Genomic DNA, 24999 nt, shown 5'->3' with positions numbered 1-24999 from the left:
TATTCCAAAGATACCACCAACACAGAGTGATGCTCAAAGTCCTGCTGAGGGGTCAGTGAAGCATCATTGTCCTGTGTACACTTCAGACACTGCCTCAGGTTGGAACAAGAGGAACTATAAAAACCTATATTCATGCTACTGATTCAATGAATTGAGCAGTATGGATACATGTCCATTATTCGCTGGCTTATTGCAGAAAGCAGACTCTGGAGGTCTCCTGAGTTAGAGAGATATTGGCTGGGTATGATAATTTTCTTGAATGTGCTGATAGAGAAGTCATTAGGGAATTTCAAATAATAAGACTAAGTCCGAGGAGCCTGAAATTGCTGTGATATGCACATCACGGACAAGGCTGAGGAGGCTTGCATGGCCAGTATCTCAAAGATCTGCTGTTATTAAACAGATGCCTTCCACATTCCCTTCCCTGTGTCTTAGAGTCCACTCTCCTGCACTCAGATCCTTCCTTCCTCGCCTCTTTGTCTGTCACTGTGGCCAAACCACTGCCTTCTGAGAATGCCACCAATGAAACCAAGCCTAAAGCATGGGCAGAGAGTAGTCTGATCACTATAATATTGCCATCAGAATGGCAATAAAGTCAGTGACCGCAGCCAAGATGAATGCACCTGCCTCATGCTCATGAGACCTTCATGCATGAAGGGTATCGGACTACTGAAGAAATGAAAGAAATGTGGTAAGTTCCGAATGAGCCGAGTTTTCTTTCTTTTGTCTTTTTGCCCAACTTTGTTGAGAGATAAAGTTGACAAATTAAAGCATGGGAACTGTATGGACCGCTCAGTCTGTTTGTGCCCTCTGGCCAGTACCTGTCCATTCCCCCCTCTCCCTGGCCTCCCATAACCACCCTGTGCTCTGCCTTCTGGTTTAGCTTTTGTACATCTCACACATATAGGTGACGTCGTGCAGTGGGTCTGGCTCATTCCCCATTTCCTGCTTCAGTGCACTGGTACCTCAAATTTTCTTTTCAGATCTCTGGTGAAGTTTTCAAAAGCCAATTTTAAAGCAGAACTGTTTGCACTTTCTGGCACGTCTTCTTGAGATAAAGTAGAAATGTCTAATAAACAAAAACAAAATACTAAAGGTAACTTAAAAATGCTCACGCTTGGTCTCTCTGCTGGCCAGGGGATGGACCAGTTTGTCAGAATCACAATTATTATAAACCACCCCCAACTAGCTATCTGGATCCGATTCTGCAACATGGCTGACCCTCACTATGACCACATTAGCTCACACTCAGTGAGACAGGCAACTCCCGCTACCTCCCACCAAACTCCACCCTCTCTTCAAGTGTTCACTTCATCCAAACCTTTTCAGCATCTTAAATTGATCAATTGATACAGTGTCTAAGGAGGCAGCCTGGGTGTTACGGAAACTGTACAGAACACACAGCCCGGGAGACAGTGAAATGGCTTGGTGGTAAGAGTGCTTGTCACCATGCCTGATGAGTTGAGTCCTTGGGTCCCTATATAACATAAGGAAAGAGCTAGCACCGGAAAGTTGTCTTCGAACCTTCACCCTTGCATGGCATGAACACGTGTGTACATAAACAAACAACAGAGGAAGTAACAGGTTACGTCAGTGGGGATGGCCCAATAGAGGATTTCTGGGTGCCAGACTTACCTAGGTATATAAGGTCTCTGTTCTAAAGGATTTGCATTCACCAATTCATTCATTCCTTACAAAAATCAAGAGCAGGTGCTTCTAGGATTCACAGGAATCATCGACACCATCTGACTCCTGTAAGCTCACACCAGCAGCAGCTCCATGAATAGAACCCAGGCTGTCTCAAACCGTGATGTCTTGTGCCTCTAAGCTTTCCAATTTGTGTTTTTGGAGCCCTTCATTTCAAAATACATAGTACTATTCGTCCAGAAAGCTAGCGAAGCTCACATAGACATGCGAGAGGACTCTCTTTGATTATAAATTATGTATGCACACAAGTGTAATAACTATCAGCTTAAGCAGAAGCCTCTAATTTTAGAACCTTAAAGAAGAGCTGCAAAGCAGGAAGCAAAGTGCCAGAAGTGGGAGGTGCTTGCTTTTTTACCCACACTTAGGTGTAAAAAATTGTTCGTCTCGGAAAGAACAAAATGCTTAGCACATGGGCTGCCGCAGCCCTGGTGATCTTAGGACGAGAACTTTCTGTAAAGAACTCCAATTACCCACAAAATCAGAGTAAGAATTAATAAATGAGAGCACATAAAATTTAAAAGCCTTTGCATAGCAAAGGAGACAATTAACAGAATGAAGAGACAGCCTACAAAATGAGGAAATGTCTTTTTGAGCTATATATCCAACAGGGAACAAATACTTAGAAAAAAAAATAAAGAACTCCAAAATACATGCAAATATCCAATCAATATCAAGTGGACTGAGCAGATGGTTTTTCAGAAAAGTTAAGCATAAATGGTCAATAAACATATGGGAAAACATGTGACAGCTTAAGTCATCAGAGAAATGCAAATAAAAAACACGCTGAAGTTCTAGCTCAGCTCAGCAGCCAGGCAAACAACATAGGCTACAAGGATGGAGTGCTGCCATCCTAGACACGGCTGGTGGGAATGTCGATGAGCGCAGCCACTGCGGAAATCGGTATAACGGCTGCTCAAAACACTCAGAACAGGACTATCACACACCACAGCTATACCATTCCTGGGACTGCATCCAAAGGAATCGAAGTCTGCACACTACAGAGACACCTGGGCCATCCATTTGAGGTACCGCCGAAAACGACCAAGTCACAGAATGAACCTATGTGTCCACCAGAAATGGAATTAACTAAAGAAAACATGGTGGTCAGCACTGCATGACCCTGCCCAGGCCCATCGAGAACTGTACAAGAGTGTAGACCAGCTGACTGAGTTTGCCAGACCACCTCTCCTCTCTGCTCAAGCTGTCGGGGGTCTCACAGCAGTGCAAGCTATCTGGGCACGTTCCCCGGACCCCCACACAGGACCATTCGGACTTGCACAGGGGCGAGGCTACCAGGTAAGTCCCTCAGATGCCTACCTACACCACCCCTACACTCCCAGGCCTCGAATTAAACAGCACCCACCTTTACAACAGCCAGGCATGTCACCCAGGCTCACCAGGAAGAGCCACCCACACACCCTATCAGGAAGTCACCCCAGATCCCGGGCCCCGTACCATCTTTTTATCCTCAGACCCCACTAGGGGTCACATTCATTTGCTTTTTGGTTACCAGTGAATTAGAATCAACCCAGTCTCTCCGGTCAAGAGCCAAAACCAAATCCCTGAAGGATGGACCTTTCAGACCTGATCTGTAGTCAACCAATATTGGAAAAGAGCAAAAATTTCCACTAAGCAAGGGCTAGTCAGGTGTAAAACCAGTGGAATATAGCCAGGTCACATGACAAAAACACAAACAATATGAAAGGCCAAGACAGGACTCTCCCCCAAACATACACACAGGTGAAACACTCAGACACATAAAGTAAAAACTAATAAAAATATGTGATATATTTGTCACAAACTTAGCTTAATCTGATTAGTTCTAATTGCATCCATTTTCCAAAATTGACATGGTGCCATTCTTCTTCATGATGAAACAATTTCCTTTGTTCCTTTCTTTTTTAATATTTATTTATGTCTTGTCTGCATGTATGTCTGCACACCAGAAGAGGGCATCAGATCCCATGGAACCATAATTGTAGAAGTTGTGAGCCATAGCCAGGTATGGTGGCACACACCTGTGATCTCAGCACTCGGAGAGGCAGAGGCAGGCAGATCTCTGTGCGCTCAAGGCCAGTCTGGTCTTACAAAGCGAGTCCAGGACAGCCAAGGCTACACAGAGAAACCCTGTCTCAGGAAAAAAAGAGACATGATGTGGGTGCTAGGTATTGAACCGAGAATCTATGGATGTGTATTCAGTGATCTTACCTGTTGACCCATCTCTGCTGACCCTACCACATTTTTTTTTATCCATTCCTCAGTTGATGGACACCTTGGTTAGTTCTATAACTTGGCTACTGTGATTCATGCTGCAATAGTTTCTGATGCTATATTTAATCTATTTTGAGTTTTGTTCATGATATAAAGCAACAGTCTCACTCAATTCTTTTGCATGTGAATATGCACTTTTCCTCTTAACGCTCATTAAACACTTTTCTTTTTCCTGTCATTTAGTTTAGCATCCTTGGCAAAGATTAGTTGACCATATGTGTGGCGTTTGTATTTGATCCAAGCGGTCTTATCTTTTTATACCAACTTAACTTTCTAGAGCACTGTAATATAAATTGAAATGAGGGAGTTTTGACATACAAATCTGAGTTGTTCTTTCCCAAGACTGATATGGCAATCTGAGATCTTCTGTGGCTTCATACAATGCTTAGAATTTCTTTTTCTATTTTGGTGAAGAACACGTTTAGAATCCTGATAAAGATTGCATGTAAATTATATCAGTTCTTCCAGTCCAGGGAATGAGAGTCCTCCATGTATTCATAGCTTCTTCAAATACTTTTGCTAGCATCTTTTTCTTCAGTATACAAAGCTCTTTCTTAATTTATCCCTATTGTTATTGATTCCATTGTAAATGGATCATTTTCTTGCATCTTGTTTCAGGCAACTCTCAGCTAGCATAGAGGACGTGATAGATTTTTTTAATTAACGTGAACTGTACATATTAATGGAGTACGATATTTCTATAAATCAAAATAATATGTGGTGATTAAAATCAACCATCCCTTATCAACCCTTTCTACCTCCACATCCCCTCCCCAGCTTCTAGTAACTTAGTGTCTACTGTCAAGAAGAATTTAACTTCTACAAATCTACACGCGGTGCTGTTCCGTGTTTAGCTTACTTCGTACAAATCCAGGTTTCTCCATTTTGATGGAAATGGCAAGACACCACTCCTCTTCGGCTTTGATAATACATTTCATAGATGTGTTACATTTTTTGCTACGTGTGCTTCTTTCTTTGCAGGGGTACGTGGGCTGGCTCCGTATTTTAGCTACTGTGTGGCGTAACAAACCTCACTCTGAAGGTTTGCCTTGTTGGCGTCCTGAATTCATTTCCTTTTGTTACATTCGCAGAAGTGGGGCAGATTGCACCATATGCTAAGACTATTCTGGTTTGTAAAGAACCTCAGAATTGGTCTCTGTAATAGCTGCACTGGTCTGCCTGGGCGCCAGTGGTGTATAAGAGTTCCTGTTGTCCATAGGAGAAAAAGGAAGCAGATACAGGCAGAAGACTCTCCAGAAATTAATGGGCTAGCTAGCCCAGTTTCTGAAGCGGTTAATAAACCCCATCTCAGAACAGTGACAAGGCAAGGACTGACACCAAATGGCTATCCTGTGACCCGCACGTGCACACACAAATTAAGGTAAAGAGAAATTAAGACACCTGATAGCAACCTCTGTCTGGCTGGTGTGTGCACACACACACACACAACTTTTTGTTGTTGTTGTTGTTGTTTTAAGGAATTATAAAGACTTTCATATTTTTCTTTAAAAACTTGGTTAAAATTCAGTAGCTATCCAGTTCCAGGGCTTTTTTTTTTTAATGGTTTATTATTGATCCAATTCCATTGTTTGCTAGGTTATTCTCTGGCCTCACACATCAGTTTTAAGCCTCTAGTTTGTTCCTATAAGTTTTCATATAATTACCTGTAATAATCTGTATTTCTGTGGTACTGGATAAAATGTTCTCATCATCACCAATTGTGTGAGTCTTTTGTTGATTAGTTGATTTGTTGATAGCTAATTCTTTTTGTCTTTTTAAAAGACAACTTTCACTGACTTTTTTTTTTCTGTTACTACTCTGATTATCTCTCTGCCCATTTTGAGTTTAGTTTTTTACATCCTTGACTGAGATGCAATCTAGGCTATTTTAAACATTTACTTTAAAAAGAGGCACTAATCGCTCTATGCCTTCATCTTTTTAAAAAATATATATTTTTATTAAGAAACAGTCTAGACAGGAATCCTTTGAAAACAACTCTGAAAAACTGGTCAGAGCTGGAGTGTAGCTCTATACAGTTGGTGGCTTCTGGCAGGTGTAAGGTAGGGGAAGGAATAGGTTATCTTTAAGGGGCTGGCCACTGGAAGTTTGACCATGCTCCACTGAGTATATGGGCAACACAAGTAGGGCTTGGAAACTTATCCTTTTTCTTTTGTTTTTGGGGAAGGTCATAAAGGTTTGGAGGTTGCCCTGGAAGGACTGGGAAGTGAATGGGATTGAGGCGCATTACGTGAAATTTCCAAATAATCAATAAAAACATTAAGTTAAAAAACAAAATGAAAGGAAAAATTTTATAAGCATGAAACTGTCTTATGAATCCCTCACATCTATTGAATAAATCTATGACGATAATAAATTTTTTTTTTATTAAGCAATATTTTAATAATTATAAGCAATATTTTACCATAAATTAATGTTTCTTAATTATTGGAAAATTTAAGAGAAATAAAAGTCCTCATAATTCCTCATAAAACAACCAGGTACAATGTTTCCTGTTGAATCCAATATATTCTTTTCAAAAATGGGGAACAGAGCTAAACAGAGAATTCTCGAAAGAGGAACATCGAATGGCAGAGAAACACTTAAAGAAATGCTCAACCTCATTAGCCATTAGGGAAATGCAAATCAAAACGACCCTGAGATTTCACCTTACACCCATCAGAATGGCCAAGATGAAAAACTCAAGTGATAGCACATGCTGGAGAGGTTGTGGAGAAAAGGGAACCCTCCTCCATTGCTGGTGGGAATGTAAACTGGTTCAACCACTCTGGAAGTCAATCTGGCGCTTTCTCAGATAATAAATATTTTTATTCTGTGTATGTTTTGCCTGTGTTTGTGCATGCCAGATTCCCACAGAGGCCAGAAGAGGGCACCAGAATACCTGAAACTGAAGTTAAGGATGTTTGGGAACCATCATGTGGATGCTGGGAAGGAACCTTCGTCCTCCACAAGAACTGGAAGCCTGTTCCTAACTGCCGAATCATCTCTCTGGCCCCTAGACTTCCCTCTTAATGCTACTTGTGCTGTATTTCACAAGTTTTCGTACATTTGTTTCTACTTTCCTTTATCTCAACATATTTACTTTTTTTTTTTCTCCTGACTTTGATGATTTATTCCTTCCAAAAGTCTGTTGGTAAGAATCTGACACAACCAGCATCTGTGATCCACCTCCATCTGAAACCCTCCCCACTGCAGGGGAATTCTGATAGTCTTGGGCAACACTTTGGAATTTCTCTTTATATCAAATGATATCTTTGATGGTTCCTTTTATTTCTGTCTTGCCGATTGGTCTGCAAGAGCTTCTAGAACTGTCCTGAGTTGAATGGTAGAGTAAACAGCTTGCCAACTTCCAGATCTTGACCAAACCTTTTCCCCTTTTACCCCTGTATAGGATATGAAATCTAAGCTTCTAATGCATAGCCGTTAATAGCGAGGGCACATTCTATATTTCTATCTAATTTTCGAGAGTCTTTTTTAATCGTGAAAGGATGTCAACTTCCTCTTAGGATTCTTCTGAATCTACTGAAACTAGGGGTTTTATTCCTCGTTTTGTTGTTGCGAATGTCACATCAATTTTCCTAAGTTGGACCATCCTTACATTCCGGGGATAAATCCCACTTGATTACGATGCACAACGCCTTTAATGTGCTGCTGGAATCCATTTCCTAGCCGCCTTAGTGTTCCTGTTGCTATAGTATAGCACCATTACCAAGAACAGCTTGGAGAGGAAGGGGGGATTTAATTAGGCCTTCACTTTCACATCGCACTGTGTCCTCAAAGGAGTCAAGGCAAGGACCTAGAGGAGGTAACCGAAGGAGCCATGGAGGAATACTGCTTGGTTTGTTCCTCGTGGCTTGCTCACCCTGCTTTCTTACACTACTCAGGACCGTCTTTCCCAGGCATGGTGCCACCTACAGTGACCCGGGGCCCTCTCACACATAATCAAGAACAGTCCCTGTCGACTTACAGCAGACAATCTGATGGATGCATTTTCTTAGCTGAGGTTCCCTCCTCCCAGATGACTGTAGCCAGTGACAAGTTGACATAACTAGCCAACACACCCGAGGATTGTTCCATCTGTGGTCCTTAAGAATATTCATATGTGATTTCTTTTCTTTTTTTTTCAACCAATTCCTTATCTAGCTTGCCTAACTGAAAGCTACTGGCAATCAAGTCCTTTAGAAAGTTTAGCGACCTTTCTGTTGGTCACCACGTGAGTTTCCCTGTCTTTAAAACCCAGCCTCGAGCACCAAAGCAAAGTTAGAATTCAATAACACTGGCCCTCTTCAATTGGAGACAGTAAACAGAGAAACCATCACGCCGTCACTTGCTCAGAGATTATTTTTAGGACTTTCCTCATAGCCGGGGACATAGCTTAACGGATGAGGGTGCTTTCTGACAAGGCTTGAGTTCTGTTCCCAGAACACACATGCAGGAACCAGTTCCTGCAAGTTGTCCTCTGACCTTCACATGGATGCTGTTACACACATGCACACACAAATAATTTCACAAAGTCAAAAAGTTTCTTTTATAGACCATATCCTAAAATAATCTTTTCTAATATAAACTAACTGAAAGTCAAGTACCTATTTCCTGTGTGGCTGCCTCGGGAATTAAAAGCATAGAAGTATCTTGCAGTTTTGCTTCAGAAAGTTTTGGAAGAGTGGTTTCATTTCCCCTGGAGATGTCTTTCTGTATCGGTGTTAGCTCAGCCTAAAACATAACAGTTTTGTTAAACGTTAATACTCATAATACTCAAAAAATAATAAAAACACCCAAGATATTTCTGATTGCCTTTAGAACGACTAAGTATTGGATTTGCTCAGTTGAAAAACCAAACACTGAGACCCTGACACCCCCAACCCAGAAGATCACTGAAGTAAAATCTTAACTGATAACTCCAGCCTGGTGCTTCTGTAAGTGTGCTCCAGGTCAGAGGACACAGAGGAGCTCAACAGAACTGCAGATTCTCAACTCCCATCAACAAGCTACTCAATCAGAGACTCGGGGCTGGGTCCAGCACCCACCAAACCATTCTGGTCACTCTGCTGACCTTAAGGGGAGGAAGCTAAGCTGCTGCTCTTATACATAAATATGCAGTAGGCCCTTTAGTCTAATGCGGTTCTCTGACTAGACGGGAACAAAGTATATGCTGCCCTGGTGAATCTACGGTTCAAAGAACACAACGCTTATCTTCCCCTTAACAGAAAATATTCTCTAGCCCTTGCCCCAAATTACTTCCTTGCTATCCAACACAGAGAATGGAAAGTCAGCCCGACATTCTCACTGAAAAAATGGCATAGAATTCTTGTTCGTTGGACAGTTTAAATTTATCAGGTTTGATTTTGGGGTTGTAATTAAAACCAAAGTTGTATTTTTTTTGTGTGTGTATCTTCTTTTGGCCTGTTTACAACTGATAACTTCCGATTCTAGGCTGAACCGTTCAAAAGAAAGTTAAAGAGAGCTGTCCACATCCACAGATTTTTTACCCCCATCTTCTAATTCAATAAAGTAAGGATCAAAAATGTTCCGAAAAATAACATGACTACACCAAATATATACAGACCATATGCTGGCCATTAATCTTTACATAATAACAGTACAGCAACTATGTGCATAGCACGGCATTGCATTGGGTGTTTTAAGTCATCTAATGGTGGTTTAAAGTCTACAGGAGGGGTACACAGGTTATATGTAAATACTGTGCTATTTTAGGAGGCACATGGTCGGCTACAGATTCTGGTATCCACGTAGGAGACTGGAACCAGATGCCAAAGGACAAGTAAATATACTTATCATGCCTCGTAGGTTTAACCTTTTCCTTGCTAAGGAAGAAAACAGGTGGAGATGGAGAGCCAACTGCATCCTACTTCTGCAAAAGCAGGTGAGGTACCCTTGGAATCCACGCAGCTACTCTTTATTAAGCTATGGTGAACTGTTGACATACTCTGTAATGTGCGCAGGTGTGTGATTTGACAAGCAACAAGAAATAAACAAGCGCTAAGAAAAGTCACTCACTCGGCTAAGGAGATGGACCACTTGCCTTTGCTTTAGACTGCAGAGTACTAGTTCATAGTCCTTAGTCCTTCGGTATAAAACAAGGATAAAAGGAAGAGAAATGGGGATTTTTTTTTTCTTTCTCACTTTATGGATGTTTCAACCTTGCAAACTTAAGGTGCAAATGCTGAAATCTTTTTTTTTTTTTTTTTTAAATCTGTAGTCAGGAAACTGGTAACTAAAGGAGGGATTGCATCAATGTGTTCATTTTGAAATGGAAATTCAAGAGCATGCACTTGTGGGAAATCAGGACAGCAGAGATATTTAAATAAAGATTCTTCAGCAGCATGAAAGATGACCAGGAAAAAAAAACAACTAAATTTACCTGGAGATTCATACCAAACCTTTCGATGCCCTTGATTTTTCTATTGGCTGACAATACACCAGGAGAGCCCTAATTTGTTATTCTCACAGCCCTGACGAAAGTGACGTGGTTTGACCCATAAGGGCCCAGGACAGCCAAAAAAGCACACTTACTTGAACTTTCTCAGGAGCACTGCCTCTACCGATGGGGGAAAGTGGTAGGACTGAAAAGTGAAAGTGAGGACACAATGGATGCATGCTTATGAGACACAGATACGCTCGCCCCTATCTCCAATCACATATGTGCATGCTCCCCCCCCTTCCCACTAATGGGGGCTTGTTAGTGTCTGCCCTCAGGAGGCTTTTCCAATCATTCAGCCTCCTTCCTCTCCACCCCTGCCTTCGCTATCACCTCACACCTTGGTTTCACAATGCCTCCACTTCTCAGCTCTTCAAATCCTACTCTTCTCCAAGAGTGGCTCAAGACCCACCCCCTTCTTACAGAAAACAGTTCCAGCTTGTGCTAGATTCCTCTTCCCTAACTGACCATTCTGTTCTTCTATACCTCAATTGGAGGCTGACCCCACATTCGGTTTCATGGACAAACATTCCACCTTTGCAGGCGTTACAGGAAGAGCATCCCCAGGACCACATATGACCCTGCTACCATCCTCACCATCACATACTAAAACATAAACACCCACTGACTTACTGACAAGTGGCCCAAAAGAACAGAAGCAAACTAGCTTACTTCTTATAGAGGTGAATCTCTGCTTTCTTTTCTGGGGATACGTTTTTAGGGATTTTCTTCTGTGACTCTGGACACGAGATTGTTTACTGGGACTTGAACTTGAATCTTCATTACTGTCGAAGATGTAATGTTTCCTATCATTGAACTTTTCCAAAACAGATGACAAGTGAGAATACTGAAAGCAGGCATTCCAGCTGCTTTCACAAAACACTATGATTCGTCTTGAGACACACTTTCTGTTAGGAGACTAGGTTCTCTTCTACAATAAAAAAAGTGAGGGAGGGGGAGAAAGGGAGGGTATCACAGTTCCCAGGAAAGGGGCTGTGGCAGAGGATGACAAATTCTCTCTAGTCAAGTATCTGGAACTGAAGGGGAATTGGTAACTGTCCCAAAGTAGCCACCCCCCCCCCCATATTACACCAATACCACCACTGCAAGCACAGGCCGACATGACAAAACCAAGGTCAAACTCGTCTTCCCAGTGGCCAGGCTATAGCTCCATAGTAAGGGTTTCCCTAACACAAATGGCCCGGGGTCTACCCACAATGAGGCAAAAGGGCACAGGGATGTCTTTGCAAAACAGGTGTATTGAATAGGAGTGAAATTACTGCTTATTAGTCATTCTTGTTGATATTCAATCATGTTTAAACTCTCCCCCTCATATGCCTCTATGGAAAGACATGTTTTTGCTCTGTGTGGCTTGTCCTTGTATACAGCTTGAACTCATGAGGACGTTATTCGTGTGACCTTTCCTAATGCTCAGAGTAGAGCATTGTCCAGGGCTCTGAGTAATGTCAGCTACTGAATGGGGCTCCATTCTCCTAGGTGCCACCCTAGGGCAGGGCCAAGGAACCAAACAGATCATCTCTCCTCACAGCTGATTGCCTCAGTTTTTCACAGCAACAGAAACCTGACAAATACTGTTTTTCTGAAAAAAGACAAAAACCCAATACCCCAATGTGTGGCTGTGTCTTGTATAAATGGGGTCAAAATTTCCAGACTTGGTTTTTGTCTGTAGACCAGAGGTAGGGACACTCTGAGTCTCAGGAGGCTGAGGGTAAGAATGACTGCAGAAGAAAACCAAGACACACTCTGGCAACTCGTGAGCTCACTTTTAGAAAAGCCTCTTATTTTTCTGAGATCTTCAAAATTATGTGGAATCTCAGGCTTCAGGGTATTGTCCTCCCCTGCTGGCTCACTGAATGGATGCCATTAAGCTTGCACAGACAGAAAGCCACATCTTTAAATACTAGCTCAGAAACATTTTGGGTTTTCTTAGTTGTTTTGAGATACTGCCTCACTCTGTAGACCAAGCTGGCCTTGAATTCATGGAAATCCTCCGGCCTCAGTCTCCCATGAGCTGGGATTATAGGTGTGAGCCACCACCCCTGGTCCATTTCAATTCTTCAATAGGTCAAAATCTACTAAAGTTAAGTTACGGGTGTAAAGTGTGTTTACTTACTAGCCTTTTCCTTTTTTAAGGCAAGGCTCAAGGTCCAGTTTAGCTTAACAGAGTTGGGGGAGGGTTATCCACCTTTTTTTTTTTTTTTTTTTTCCTAATTTATTGTTCCTGAACACAAGAGAATTTATGCCACTAGAGCAGAGGCTGTGTGGATGACTGAGGAGCCACTTGGTCTTATAGTAACGAGCCAACCCCAACTGGTGAATTCTGCTCTCTATCAGAATCAGCAGAATTTAGCATCCTTATCCTTTCTGTTCCTCTCAAGATGCTTTTGGACAGCAATGGCTTTCTTAATCAAATGGTAGAGACCCTCTCTGGGAGATTGGGGGCCAGGCCTTTTGACTTAAGGATTCTCAAAATATTATTACCAGTCACAAAATGGACCTGTGCCACTCCATGTGAGTCCTTCAGGATCACACCTATCTGGGAGGGAGTCAGGCCTTTCTTGGCCAGTTTGTAAATCTGTTTCTTCATGTCATCAGATGTCAACTTCAGCCACTTGGGGAACGAACACTACAGCAGTAGGGCTGCACCAATTGGGACAGGCCCTTCCCGGGAGCGTGCATGCAACCCATGATGGCAGAGGTCTGGTCATAAGATCTCTTTGGCTTTTAGTGTTAGTCACCACAGCCCATTTTTATCCAATGTGACCTCTTTGGGCCGCAGTCAGAGAAAGGACCTCCCATCTCTCATCTGCCACGAGGCAAAGTTGTTCCTTTGGTGAAGGTTTCTGAATACATGCTTCTGTACAAAAGACTGCCTGAAGGGATTTAGGTTTTAAGTTTTCTATGATCTAGTTACCAGCAAATGGAATTTAACATGAAATTCGCCCCTCTTCTAGTTTTGTTGATGGCTCTCATTCATCTAACTGAATAAGGGGGGTGCTGTTGTAGATTTAATTACCTTTCCACAGTTAATAGCTCATAAAGCAGACATCACATATTAGATGAGAAGACAGAAAAATAAGTAACTGTATATCAAAAGAGTGATGCTATTTTTTATAATTTTCTGGGGATCTACCTGCTATTAGGAATAACACTGATTTTACATTTGAAATTGCAATCCTTCCATGTATAGTGAATTTGAGGAAACTGAAGCAGAGTTGGGGCAAATTTGAAGATATATGCAAACAATGGCTGTTTGCAAAGTGCTACCTTAAACCAATAGGAATTCCCACATTACCAGCATTCTCCTGTCCTGTTCTCTGTCCCTCTCCAAGGCAGAATCTTCCCTAAAATAAAACATACCAAATTAACAGGACAGGTGCAACCCCCTTCACCCTCCCCTGTCACCACAGAGGTCTGGCTTCTTGATCACGGACTCAGCCTGTGGGGTGTACTCAGTTCTGCAGACAAACGTATCTTACAACCTGTTTTCACGTAGACTCTCTGGAAGGGGAATACTGCTATTCAAAGGAAAATGAACCTTTGTGGAGTCCTTCATCTCTCAGACACAAAGGGGGAGGGCATAGTGGGGTCAGCGGGCAGCCTGCCAGCACAGTTGATGCTTAAAAATATGGTCTCTCAACCCTGGCGCTGCCCAAGACCCATCTGGGGTGCTTAAAAAAAAAAAGTTGTCCCCAGAGTTTGGTGATGCCAAGTGTCGGCTGGCCACTTGTGTGTCTTCTGTGGAGAAATGTTGCCTTGTCATTACATTATCGAGTTCCTTGTCTAAGCTCAGCAGCAAGTAACCGTTTGTCAAATATCTAGTCTACTGACAAGAGAAGTCAGGGAGTGACTGGAGCTTGTATGTACCGATGGGAGGGAGCGACTCTGGGAAATAATACGATGCAACAGGGAAACAATGAAAGGTAGAACTACCGTATGGTTTTCCAATCTCGCTTTTGGCTTTACGTCCACAGGAATTGAGAAATGTGACATCGGTATACAAAGTCAGTGGCTCCAAATCGAAAAACACCAAGTGCCAAAGTCCAAACGTTCTGAGCGTGAAGGTGAGGGACACAAGTAGAGCCCCACGCCTGCCCCGTGTGATGGGTCAGTGGAAGGGCAGGCGCACTGATGCCCTCTATGAAATCGCCGCCATCCCATGGCTAGCAGGCGCGTGAAGGACAAAATGAACTTGTCAGCCAGATTTGGGTCTCACTCCCAACAGTCACAAATATTCCAAAGTCTGACAGCACTCCCTTCCTGAACACTCCTTGTCCTCGGCATTTGGACTAGGAACACTCATCTATACAAACACACACACTCATCCATTCATCCATTAACGAGCATCTGAATTGTTTCTGGTTGATGATTTTCATAAGCGAAGCTGCTGTGGACCTCCGTGCACATTCTCTTTGTGGATGTATGCTGACAGACGTCTTGGAAGATATACACTATTGGAACAAGTGGGCCAGGGGGCAGGTATAGGCTCAACACTTTAAGGAACTGCTAACAGACAGTCTGCCCTCTCCACACTGTCCCAAACCTGACGAACAGAAAGACATCCTGGTGATGTACGGTGCACCTTGCTGCCACTGATGCTCATTCCCTGTGACTAACGGCACTGAGCAGCTCTCACGTGCTCACCTGCCACTTGAGTGTTTTGCTTTGGGACATTGCTTGCTTCGATCTTCTACCTGCGTTTTCATTGCTTTCTATCCTTACCTCTATAAGTTTAAACTGTAAGGCCAGAAGCAAATGCTTACAATTCTTTTCAACAAGGCGGTAGCGATTCTTTTCTTTTACAGCAGTGATTTTTTTTTTTTCAAAGCATACAGGGCCTTGCTTTATCTTGGTGAAGTTTAGTTTATCAGTTTGTGGTTTTTTGTTGTTGTTTTTACAGGCTGATTTTAACTTCGCTAGCTTAAAAAAAAAAAAAAAAGCAAAAAAGCCCCATGCAAAGTTAGGTATTCATTCCAAGTAAGTTTTACATATAAGCCTATGACTGGCTTTTAGTTCATTTTTATACAGTGAAGAGTAAGGTTGGAAGGTCATTTGTTTCCTTGCATGAGGATATTCAGTTATTTTCACACTGTTTATAGAAAACTCTTCCTCCACTGAACTGCCTCTGCGTCCTCATCACACACCAACAACCCACACACCTGCAAGGCTCCCCTTCCTTCCTGCTGCTTTATTCACTTATCTTTCATGGCATTTCCACACTCTCGGCTTCTAGTAAGTCTGGAGAGCGTGTGGTGTGAAAGCTCTGTCACTTAGCTCCATTTTGAAAACCTTATTTGTTCCCCCAGAACCTTTAAAGTTCCCATGAGGAACTGAGAAGTGGCTGGCCAGTTTCTTTTTAAGCCTACGGATATTCCAACCAGGGGTTATATAAACTCCTTAGATCTATCTGGGCAGAACTGAGATCTTGGTATTAAACTGTCACCTCTCGTCAGCACACTGTCTCTCCACCTTCCTAAATGTTTTTCTTTTCTCTCACTGTGTTCTGTAGTAGCCCCCGTCTGGTCGTGCCCTACCAGCACCCTGTGAATGAATACCTAAGTATATCTTAACGCTGTTACAAACAGGCCAGCTTTGTGGCCCAACCAGAAGAAAACTGACTTTTGCACGCTTCTTATTGTTTAATCTAAAATGCAGCCGAAAAATACATTGCTGGGGCCACTCCGAAGGTATGCTTTGTAGGACCCTGCGGGGCAGGGAAGTTTGCCAGCACAACTCGAATTGTTCTACAGAAAATTACACTTGGAGTTTAGATGGGAACGGCCAGGGAAACTCTAAACATGAGCAGTCATCTTGTGTGGTTTTGTAGTTTTACAATAGCCTAAATGCTCACCAAGAGATGAACGGATAAGGAAGTGTGGCACATACACACAGTGAAATACTGCTCAGCCACCAAGGAGGACATCCCGAAATCCTCAACCCGGGTGACACTGGAGGACATTCCAGCGGGTGAAATGAACCAGGCGGACAAAGACAAGTACTGTATGACCTCACTGTCATGTGGGCTCCCAAAGTCCCACCCACAGAGAGGGAGCTACTTGTATAGGAAAACAAAATCACCCTATCTCCCAATAAACATGGCAATGAGCATGCTGATACATGTATGGATGTAGCCATTCATGCCTGGATCACGGTGTCTCCATAAACATGGGACTCACGACAGATGCAGGCAGGCTTGGGAAGATCAACGTGTACAGTTACTACACTAATTAACAAAACAAATATTGAAAATTGAAAATCATAGCAGGCAGTGGTGGCACACACCTTTAATCACAGAACTTAGGAGGCAGAGTCAGGCCTATCTTCGAGTTTGAGGCCACCCTGGTGTACAGAGCAAGTTCCAGGACAGCCAGGGCTACACAGAGAAATCCTGCTCAAGAAACAAAATAATGAATAATAATAATAACGAAAACTTACATTGCCTGAGTTTGGGTCCGTACCTCTCGTACATCTGAAGAATACCCATGTTTTGAAGTAAGGGCTAGGGACCGGAAGTTAAAAATAAAACGGTGATAAGCATGTTGGGTAAACATTTAAATAGACCACTCAGCGATGGCGGGGAAAACACAGTGTACCTTGTCTGGGGTCATCTGGTTTTGAGCTTCCAGCTGAGCGGTCTTCCATATTTGTTATCTGCAAGAGAAAACGAAACTACTACGGTATCAAGGAAGCCTCGGTCTCCAGTCTTTGGGAACCGCTCTGCCTCTGAAGAGCTGCCGAGTGAGCACAACTTGGCTCCCAACGACTCTGTTGTTCCAAAACTTTTACTTCCAAATCACAAAGACTATGAAAGATGGCTGGCCGCACGGCACTGGTCCAGACTCAGCGCTATGAGAATGCCTCCAGGGGCGTCAGCACTAGGGGGCAAGGGTTCAGCTTCCCAAGACACCTAAATGGTGACATCAAAAGGTGACAATTTATCTGAAAGACTCATCTCTGTTAAACATAAAAATCCCGGCACCATTATCGATCTCACCTCTGTACCATGCTTGAACTCTTGGCCCATAGGGAATAGGGAATTAATTAGGAGGCATGGCCTTGCTGGAGTAGATGTAACTGTGAGGATGGGCTTAGAGGTCTCCTACGCTCAAGCTACGGAGAGTGTGGCACACATCTCTCGTTGCCTGCGGATCCAGATGTGGAACTCTCAGCTCCTTCTCCGGCAGGCACGGCGTCTGCCTGGGCGCTGCCATGCTTCCTGCCACAATGATAACAGGCCAAACCTCTGAGACTGTAAGCCAGCCCCAAGTAAAGGTTTTCCTTTATAAGAGCTGCCTTCATCCCCTTGCAGCAATGAAACCCTAAGACAGACACGAAGCCCCAAGAAGAGCGGGGTGAGTCCGTGTGTCCACAGGTCCCCAGCTAGAGAAGGAAACCACATTTGACCCTCAGGCTCCTTCCCTACGTTAATTTGCAAACATTTTCCTCCAGATCCCAGCTGAGGTGACCTGGCAGAGACCAGTCACTGCAAGCATTTCACGGAGAGACATCTTCAAAGAACAGAGAGATTACATCGGCTCCGGGTATAAACAGAATCAGAAGGAGGACACAGCCGCTACTGACCAACAGCTGTTGAGAACGGGCTAGCATTCAAGGAGGGCATCTGCTGGTCTCTCCTGCCAGCCACAAATCCCAACCTTCTTTTCCCAGATCCTTACACTCACAGCAGGCTCCGGGTCAACTTCAGCATCCATAAACTCTGGCAGCAGGATTGTGGCTTCTTCCGCAGGCTCTATATTCATGGAACGAAAAAAAAAAAGGTAGGAACCCCAAAACCTCCGATAACGTCTGTGAGCCAAGCTTGCACTCGGCCGGTCTTTACTTTCCAGACAAGAGTAGCTGTGTTACACCGCCACCTTGTGGTAAGAGCTGATAATGAGGTTGTGCCTCAAAACTCAAATCCAAAGCAAAGCACTTGAAATCTGAATTCTAGACAAGAGCTTCCTGCCAGTAGGCAGGGCACCTCCCCGCCACACCCTGTATCTGTTTTCCTTGGTCACTTCCACCAGTCCCCAAAGAGGACATTAGCAGATGGAGGAGCAGCCTCAAGGCCAAGATCGGACCTTAAGAATTGTGTTCCATGACTCCCGCAGGGACAGCTTCTACGCCTCTACCAGGAATTTCGACTCAGAATTCTGCCACCTCCCAACATACCTGTTTGTCTTTCAAGACTGCTAGGAATTTCACCACCACCTTTTCCAAGGCCAGAGGCGGTGTTTATCAAAGTAGGTATCTGAAATAAAAAGTCAGGGCACATACATTTTCAAAGCAGCAGCCATTTAAAAAAAAAAAAAAGTTTTAACATTTATTCCACAGCATGTTGAGAAATTAGGGCCGCCGAGTATTTGCTGTCTTTTTCATGTTGCTCTCTCTGGCTTGCAATCCCCCACGCTCACCCCATCTCCCAGCCACCACTTTCTAGGATGATTATCTCTGGCTCCTTATTACATGGTCTTAATCCATCTGTCATCTGTCGTGGCTTCAATTCACTCTTCGAATCTTGCATGTTAGAAACTGTATCCCTAGGGCGGCAGAGCTCAGAGAGCTGGGGCGTTTGGGAGAGGGGACTCTAAGATCTTTGCCTGCAAGACTGGAGGCCTTCATCAGAGGCTGAGCAGATGAATGTCAAGATACACTCAAGGGAGACTCCAGCTTCTAGAGCCATGAGCTCAATAAACTCTGTTTCTTTATCAGTAACCCAAACTATTAGCTTATGATGAAAGAGAGAGAAAGAAGAAAAAAGAAAAAGAAAAGAAAGAAAACAAAACCAAAAACCATCCCTTGGTTCTTCGGGCTCCAGTTCTAAGCAAGCTCTAGAGTGACTTTTAATCCATGCTTCCCTTGGGGGATGTGGCTCTCTCAGTGTATGTGCAGTGAGCACCCAGCCCTGGTCCTCCAATCTTACCCTTTCCTCACAGGAGTTTCCCACTCCAAGAACTGTGGCTCTGTCCCTTGCAGACTCCAGTTCTCTGCACTGAAACCATCTTTTTCACTTTGGGGAATGCGGAACTGTGTGTGATGTTGACGGCCCTCGTATGTAGAGGCAAATGCACACCAGGCCAATTTGCCGTGTGACATTATAGAGGAGATGCTTCTCTAAGAGGTTAGTACTCCATCTCTCACCCTCATCATCCTTGTGTAGGACCTTGGGAACTGTATCTGCAGAGGCCTTTATCATCTATAAGATGCTTTAAAACATAACTTAAAACAAAAGGAAACCAGCCAAGACTCCCTCCCTCATTTTGTCCCTTCCCTTCCTCCAACTTTTCCACTCAGCCCCTTTCTGCCTGTTCCGGATGTCCTTTTGTACAAATTCCTTTACCTTACCCACTGTCTATTACTAAAACCCTTGTGTGTTCATAGGAAAAAGTGAGGTCAAGAGGGAGATCACAGAATGCCAGGGCAGGTGTGGGGCATTTCTATCAGAAAAGGCTTATACAGAGTTGGGCAAACTCCCTGCTGTCCTCCTAGGGCCGGGAGGAAGGGTGGAACCACACTGGTCTGCTCAGGAGTATGGTAAGGAGATAACACCAAGTACAAAGTACACACTGTCCACAGCAGGTGGAATAAAGCACTTTAAAGGCCGCAAGAGCTTTTGTGTCTTCTATATGTAAGACAAAGACGCATGAGGAGGAAGACACGTGGGATCAGAACCCACTACTCTCCGGTCTTCTGCTTGGCCAAAGGATATATCAAAACCCAACATAGAGGCTGAGGAGATGTGAAAATACACTTTGAAATAATCAAAGGAAATGAAGCCGGGCATGCTAGCACACGCCTTTCATCACAGCACTTGGGAGGCAGAGACAAGCCCACCTCTGGGTTCAAGGCCAGTCTGCTCTACCACCTTTCTCTAATGAGAAAAACGCTATCTCAAAAAACCAGAGAGAGAGAGAGAGAGAGAGAGAGAGAGAGAGAGAGAGAGCTGCCACCTGTTTGTCTTCTCCCAAAACTTGGACAGAAACTTCTGATATGTCAAAATGCCTATCAAAGTAGATTTCTATTATCCTTGCTTCTCTCTTGCTGATAATAATCGGCTGTTTCAGGTAAATGATGAACAGCTTCATCCCATCATTGTCTAGCAAAAAAAAAAAAAAAAAAAAGGTCTCATATTAGCTGTATCAGTGTAATGAAAGTTTTTGTCACTGTTCAGAATTTTCTGCAAAGAGAATATAGAAGTCATACTAGATAGAAATGGCTTTGAAATTTTTATTTACATATACACAAAACACAAAATAGAGGCTAATTATCTGATAACATGAAGGACCTTGCTTTACTCATGAAAAAAAAGTCATATTGTATGACACCATCCATGTTTTTATAAAATAGTTATTATTATACAACAGGTATTGTAGTTTCCAATATACTAAGCAAAATTCTCTTCTTTCCCTTTTTTTCTCTCTCTCTGAAATCCCACCTCATCCTAATGTTCAGTTTCCCATATTCTCGTATCCATTCCAGAAGACGCCACTTAAAAGAGAAGAAACGGAAGCACCTGTCAAGAGGTCTGGGGCTCAGACAACAATCCTTCCACAATACCATCATGGCAAATGAGCAGTCAGTTGCAAAGATGAAAAAATAATTTGGATCAAAATTAAAATTCAGTCTCCAGAAAAAAAAAGCCATGATAAGTACCATCTATGAATACCATAGAGTGAATAGGAAGATCATGAGAGCAGGCCAAGCTAAGAGCCAAGTACCTACCAAAATGGGGGAAAATGAAGGGGGGGGGGAAGGAGGAGAAAGGGGAACATGCCGGTTTTCACCTGGGTTATCCAAGATGGCAACCCACTTGAAACCATTGGCTAACACAAACTACCATGACCGGCCAGTATTGCACCCACATCAGACTGTAGAGCTTTAACACAGACAAGAACATACAACAGCAGCACCACCATTTTTATATTGATTATACTTGAATATTGTTCAAAGAGCCAGTTAAATAGTGAATTGAAACTAGTCCACTCTGATTTAATGAGGGCTAATGGAAGATTTCAAAAACTAGCTGCTTTCTAGTGGAGATTAGGATTCAGCACCCTCACCATCTCAGGCTGGGTTCGATTCACATTCAGGGAAGCCCATCTTCTGGGTGTGGAGAGAGGGCTCAAAGGTCAAGAGCTCATTCTAGCCTTCCAAAGGGCCCAGGTTCAGTTCCCTGCACCCACATCAGCAGGCTCACCAACACCTCTGACTTCAGCTCCAGGAGTGTTTCTGTTCTGGCCTCTATGGACATCCACACACATGCAAGGATTTCTGAACACAAACACACGTGAACATATAAATAAAAAGCAAGCAAGAAAGGAAAAGATTCCAAATAAGAACAAATGATCAAGATCCACTCCAGGACTAACTACACAGTGTACGGCCCCCAAAGTTGCGGCCCCCAAAGCTCCGTGGGAAAGCGTTCACATCTTACCTATTACGATGAAGTTGAAAACTGCTTCCCTCTGAAGCTTTACTGAATCCCGCAGAGCATTCTTGAGGGGGGGAAAAATGGGTGAGAGCCATGAATGCATAACCATACTTACGCAAAGAATCCCCGAATGCTCGAGTCTGCTGAGGAATGAATCCCAGTCACCTCCGAATTGTGTATGTAAAAAGTCACACTTTGGCTTCCTAGGTTGAAATCAATCCAAAATTTCTCTTCTTCTTCCTCATCTTCTGGTTTTCTCATCTGTGAAAGATTTTTGGCAAAAGTTATCCAGGACTCTCATTGTTGAAGGGCCCCATTTAAATTACCAACAACAACTAATTCCCTTAGAACAGAGCTACCCTCAGCTCTCACCACCAACACCCTTTGCAAATCAGAAGTGGGCCTCAATCTCTTACTCCAAGCCATTTCCAGGACGGTCCTCTCATCCTTAGCACATTTCATAGATACTTAAATGTGTCACATGACTCTACCCACACAGTTTTTTTCTTGATGGAAATCATGAAGGGGGTGGGGGGGAAACCTGTGTTGTGTTCAGTCAGTAGTAAACCACACTGAACAGCGGTGGAAACGTCCAGCAGAGGAGGTATTGTGAGCAAGTGCGTGGCAATTTGGTGTCCACCTTACCAGTGGTCAGAGAACAGCTAACACCTGTGCTCAAGTTGCTTTTATCATTATGCAATAACTACATGCTTATAGTAATTAAAAAAAAAAAAAAAGCAGGGATTTGAGCAGTGGGGGTGTTCTAGAGTGCCTTTTCTGTTCAGCTTCTGCCCAGGCATCTGTCCAGAATGCCTTCTAGCGATGCCTTTGATCCTCCCCACAGGCTTTCTAGACAAATATCTGGAGTCCAGGCTGAGCACCGCTCACTTGAAATTCTTAGTTCTGACTTTGGAACGTCTGCATGTACATAACGAGGAAGGAGACACTCACCTCCTAAGGGAATTTCATGCAATAGTTTACATACACTTGTATTTTACCTGCATGAAGACAGGTGTGATATATTTTAAGTGGTTTTATTATTTATTGTGTGTTTGCATGCATGTGAGTGCATGTCATGGCACACATGTGGAGATCAGAGGACCACTATGCATATCTCAGGGCTCAGCAACAAGCACCTCTGTCCAATGAGGCATCCCCATGGCTCATGGGGCCGATTTCCCCTTTGTGTGCAGGTGTGTTTACGTGTGTGGGTGAATGGATGTACGTGTGTACAGGTATGCACGTATGCAGAAGCCAGCTGACAATCTTAGGCCCATCTACCTTTGTATTGTCATACGGGATCCTGGCCTAGAATTCCCTAAATTCTATCTGGCTGACCAGTGAGTCCAGGGATCCTCCTGCCTCCACCTTCCCATGATTGGAATTTCAAGTAGGTACTCCACTCCTAGCTTAAAAAAAAAAAAAAAAAAAAAAAGACTATTTCTAAGGATTAAGCTCCTGTCTTCATGCTCACTCGTGAGGCAGGTACTTTTCTGACTAAGCTTGCAAGTCCTGATCTTTTCATTTGGTATCACGGAGCACTCGGTTGCCAGCGACTATGGAACATTTTAGACTTTGGCACCAGGATGTTCAGCCTTATGCATGATGCCTTTATTCCCCCAACAGTGGATCAAACAGCGGGCTCACCATTCTATAACCCATTTTCTAGTGAACAGGACACTTTGGACAATTCTCCTAATCCAAGTCCATCACTGCAGCCACAGAGCTGAACAATGTTTTACCCACAACACAAGTCACTAAAAGCCAGGGCAAGGGGCCTGAGTAGAAGAGCCTGGATTTAAGCAAACGGAAGTGTAGAAGCAAGAACAACCACGCAGAGAATGAAATCCTAAGGCAAAGAGAGGAGGAGGAGGAGGATGTGACAGGAAGCATCCGTTCATCAAATTCAGCCCTGAACGGAAGGAAATTTGGGTGTATTGTAAGTTGAAAAGTGTTGAGGACCGTGCAGGAGGAACAGCAAAACAGCTTTGGAGGTCATGGAATTTGGCCCGCCTATTAGAACAACCACGAGGGACATGCTTTGCAGAGGCAGAGCCCGGACACAACTGTGTCCTGAGGACTTTCTGCTGTGACGGAGCATTGCTCTGCTTGTTGCCCTTTCGGTCACATCCCTCATAATATCCGAGTTGTATGAAAACCCTGATGGGGCCCCAGCCCCTCACTGAGCAGCAGCATCATTGGCACTTGGAATAATCGTGCTTAATCTCTTTCGGGCTTGGCTGCTGGAGCAGCTTAGCGAATTCAACCACCACCCTTGGAAAGGACTTAGAGATGCAGATTGTTAGCAATGACCACCACCCTTAGAAAGAATTCGGAAAAATGGATGGTTTACTGAGGTTAAGATGTTTTTGTTAGTGGCTCTAATGTAAAAAAAAAATCTTGGGGAAAAAAAATTTGAAGTTCAGAAAAGTGCAGTCTTAATAGTTGATCTAGGGACTTTGAGGTTAGGGAGCAAGAACAAAATCTCAAATTGGCACTGGCTGACATGACTCTCTCGCTGAAGCGGGGCTGGTGATCAGGATGACGATTAATTTCTTGTACCCGTTTTTGCCCTCAACTTCCTGGTGTGGTTTAATAAATATTGTTAATGAGCCCATGTGCACGTTGAGGTTTTAAAGCAGTAATGACTAACTTTTTATATAAAAGCTTAGATTTGTGATTCTTTTTTTATAAGATTGGTTTTTAAGATAATTCTTTCTTTGTAACCACAAAATGCAGCCTGCCAGTAAAGAGAAACTGGTTGAAAAATTACCTTGCATACTTAGTTTGTTATTCTATCACAAGCTGCTTAGTTACAAACGTATGTGGGTTTTTTATATTTGTTTCTCACCCCTAATACGTAAAACATTTGATCATGTGAAGGTATTGGGGAACATGTTTTTTCTTACGTATATACTCATTATAATCATCTACTTAAAAAAAAAAATAGAATGTAACCACATTGTGATTTTTTGTACTACTTGAAAGATTTTGCTGGGGTATATAAGGTGTGTGAAGAAATTAAGTTATCAGAGCTTGCCCCATCCAACACAGAGCTGTGCGTGTGTGTGTGTGTGTGTGTGTGTGTGTGTGTGTGTGTGTGTGTGTGTGT

At 43.3% G+C, this 24999-nt stretch overlaps 1 protein-coding gene across 1 annotated transcript in view; it reads right to left on the bottom strand.

Annotated features, from left to right (window-relative positions):
- Sycp2l (synaptonemal complex protein 2 like) overlaps nt 1-24999 on the bottom strand; it is a 54172-nt gene that overhangs the window by 4295 nt on the left and 24878 nt on the right. The window contains 12 exon segments of the mRNA XM_055595099.1: nt 966-1069; nt 8583-8709; nt 10531-10580; nt 11108-11252; nt 13752-13800; nt 16892-16955; nt 17050-17107; nt 18133-18290; nt 18629-18707; nt 20407-20552; nt 21891-21951; nt 22053-22148. Of these exon segments, the coding sequence (XP_055451074.1) occupies nt 966-1069; nt 8583-8709; nt 10531-10580; nt 11108-11252; nt 13752-13800; nt 16892-16955; nt 17050-17107; nt 18133-18290; nt 18629-18707; nt 20407-20552; nt 21891-21951; nt 22053-22148 (1137 nt within the window).

This window comes from Psammomys obesus, unplaced genomic scaffold, assembly GCF_907164565.1.
Source record: "Psammomys obesus unplaced genomic scaffold, mPsaObe1.curated_primary_1811, whole genome shotgun sequence".
In the NCBI taxonomy this organism is placed as follows: Eukaryota; Metazoa; Chordata; class Mammalia; order Rodentia; family Muridae; genus Psammomys; species Psammomys obesus.
The sequence above is the reverse complement of the archived record's forward strand: the minus strand, read 5'-3'. Positions and strand labels throughout refer to the sequence as shown.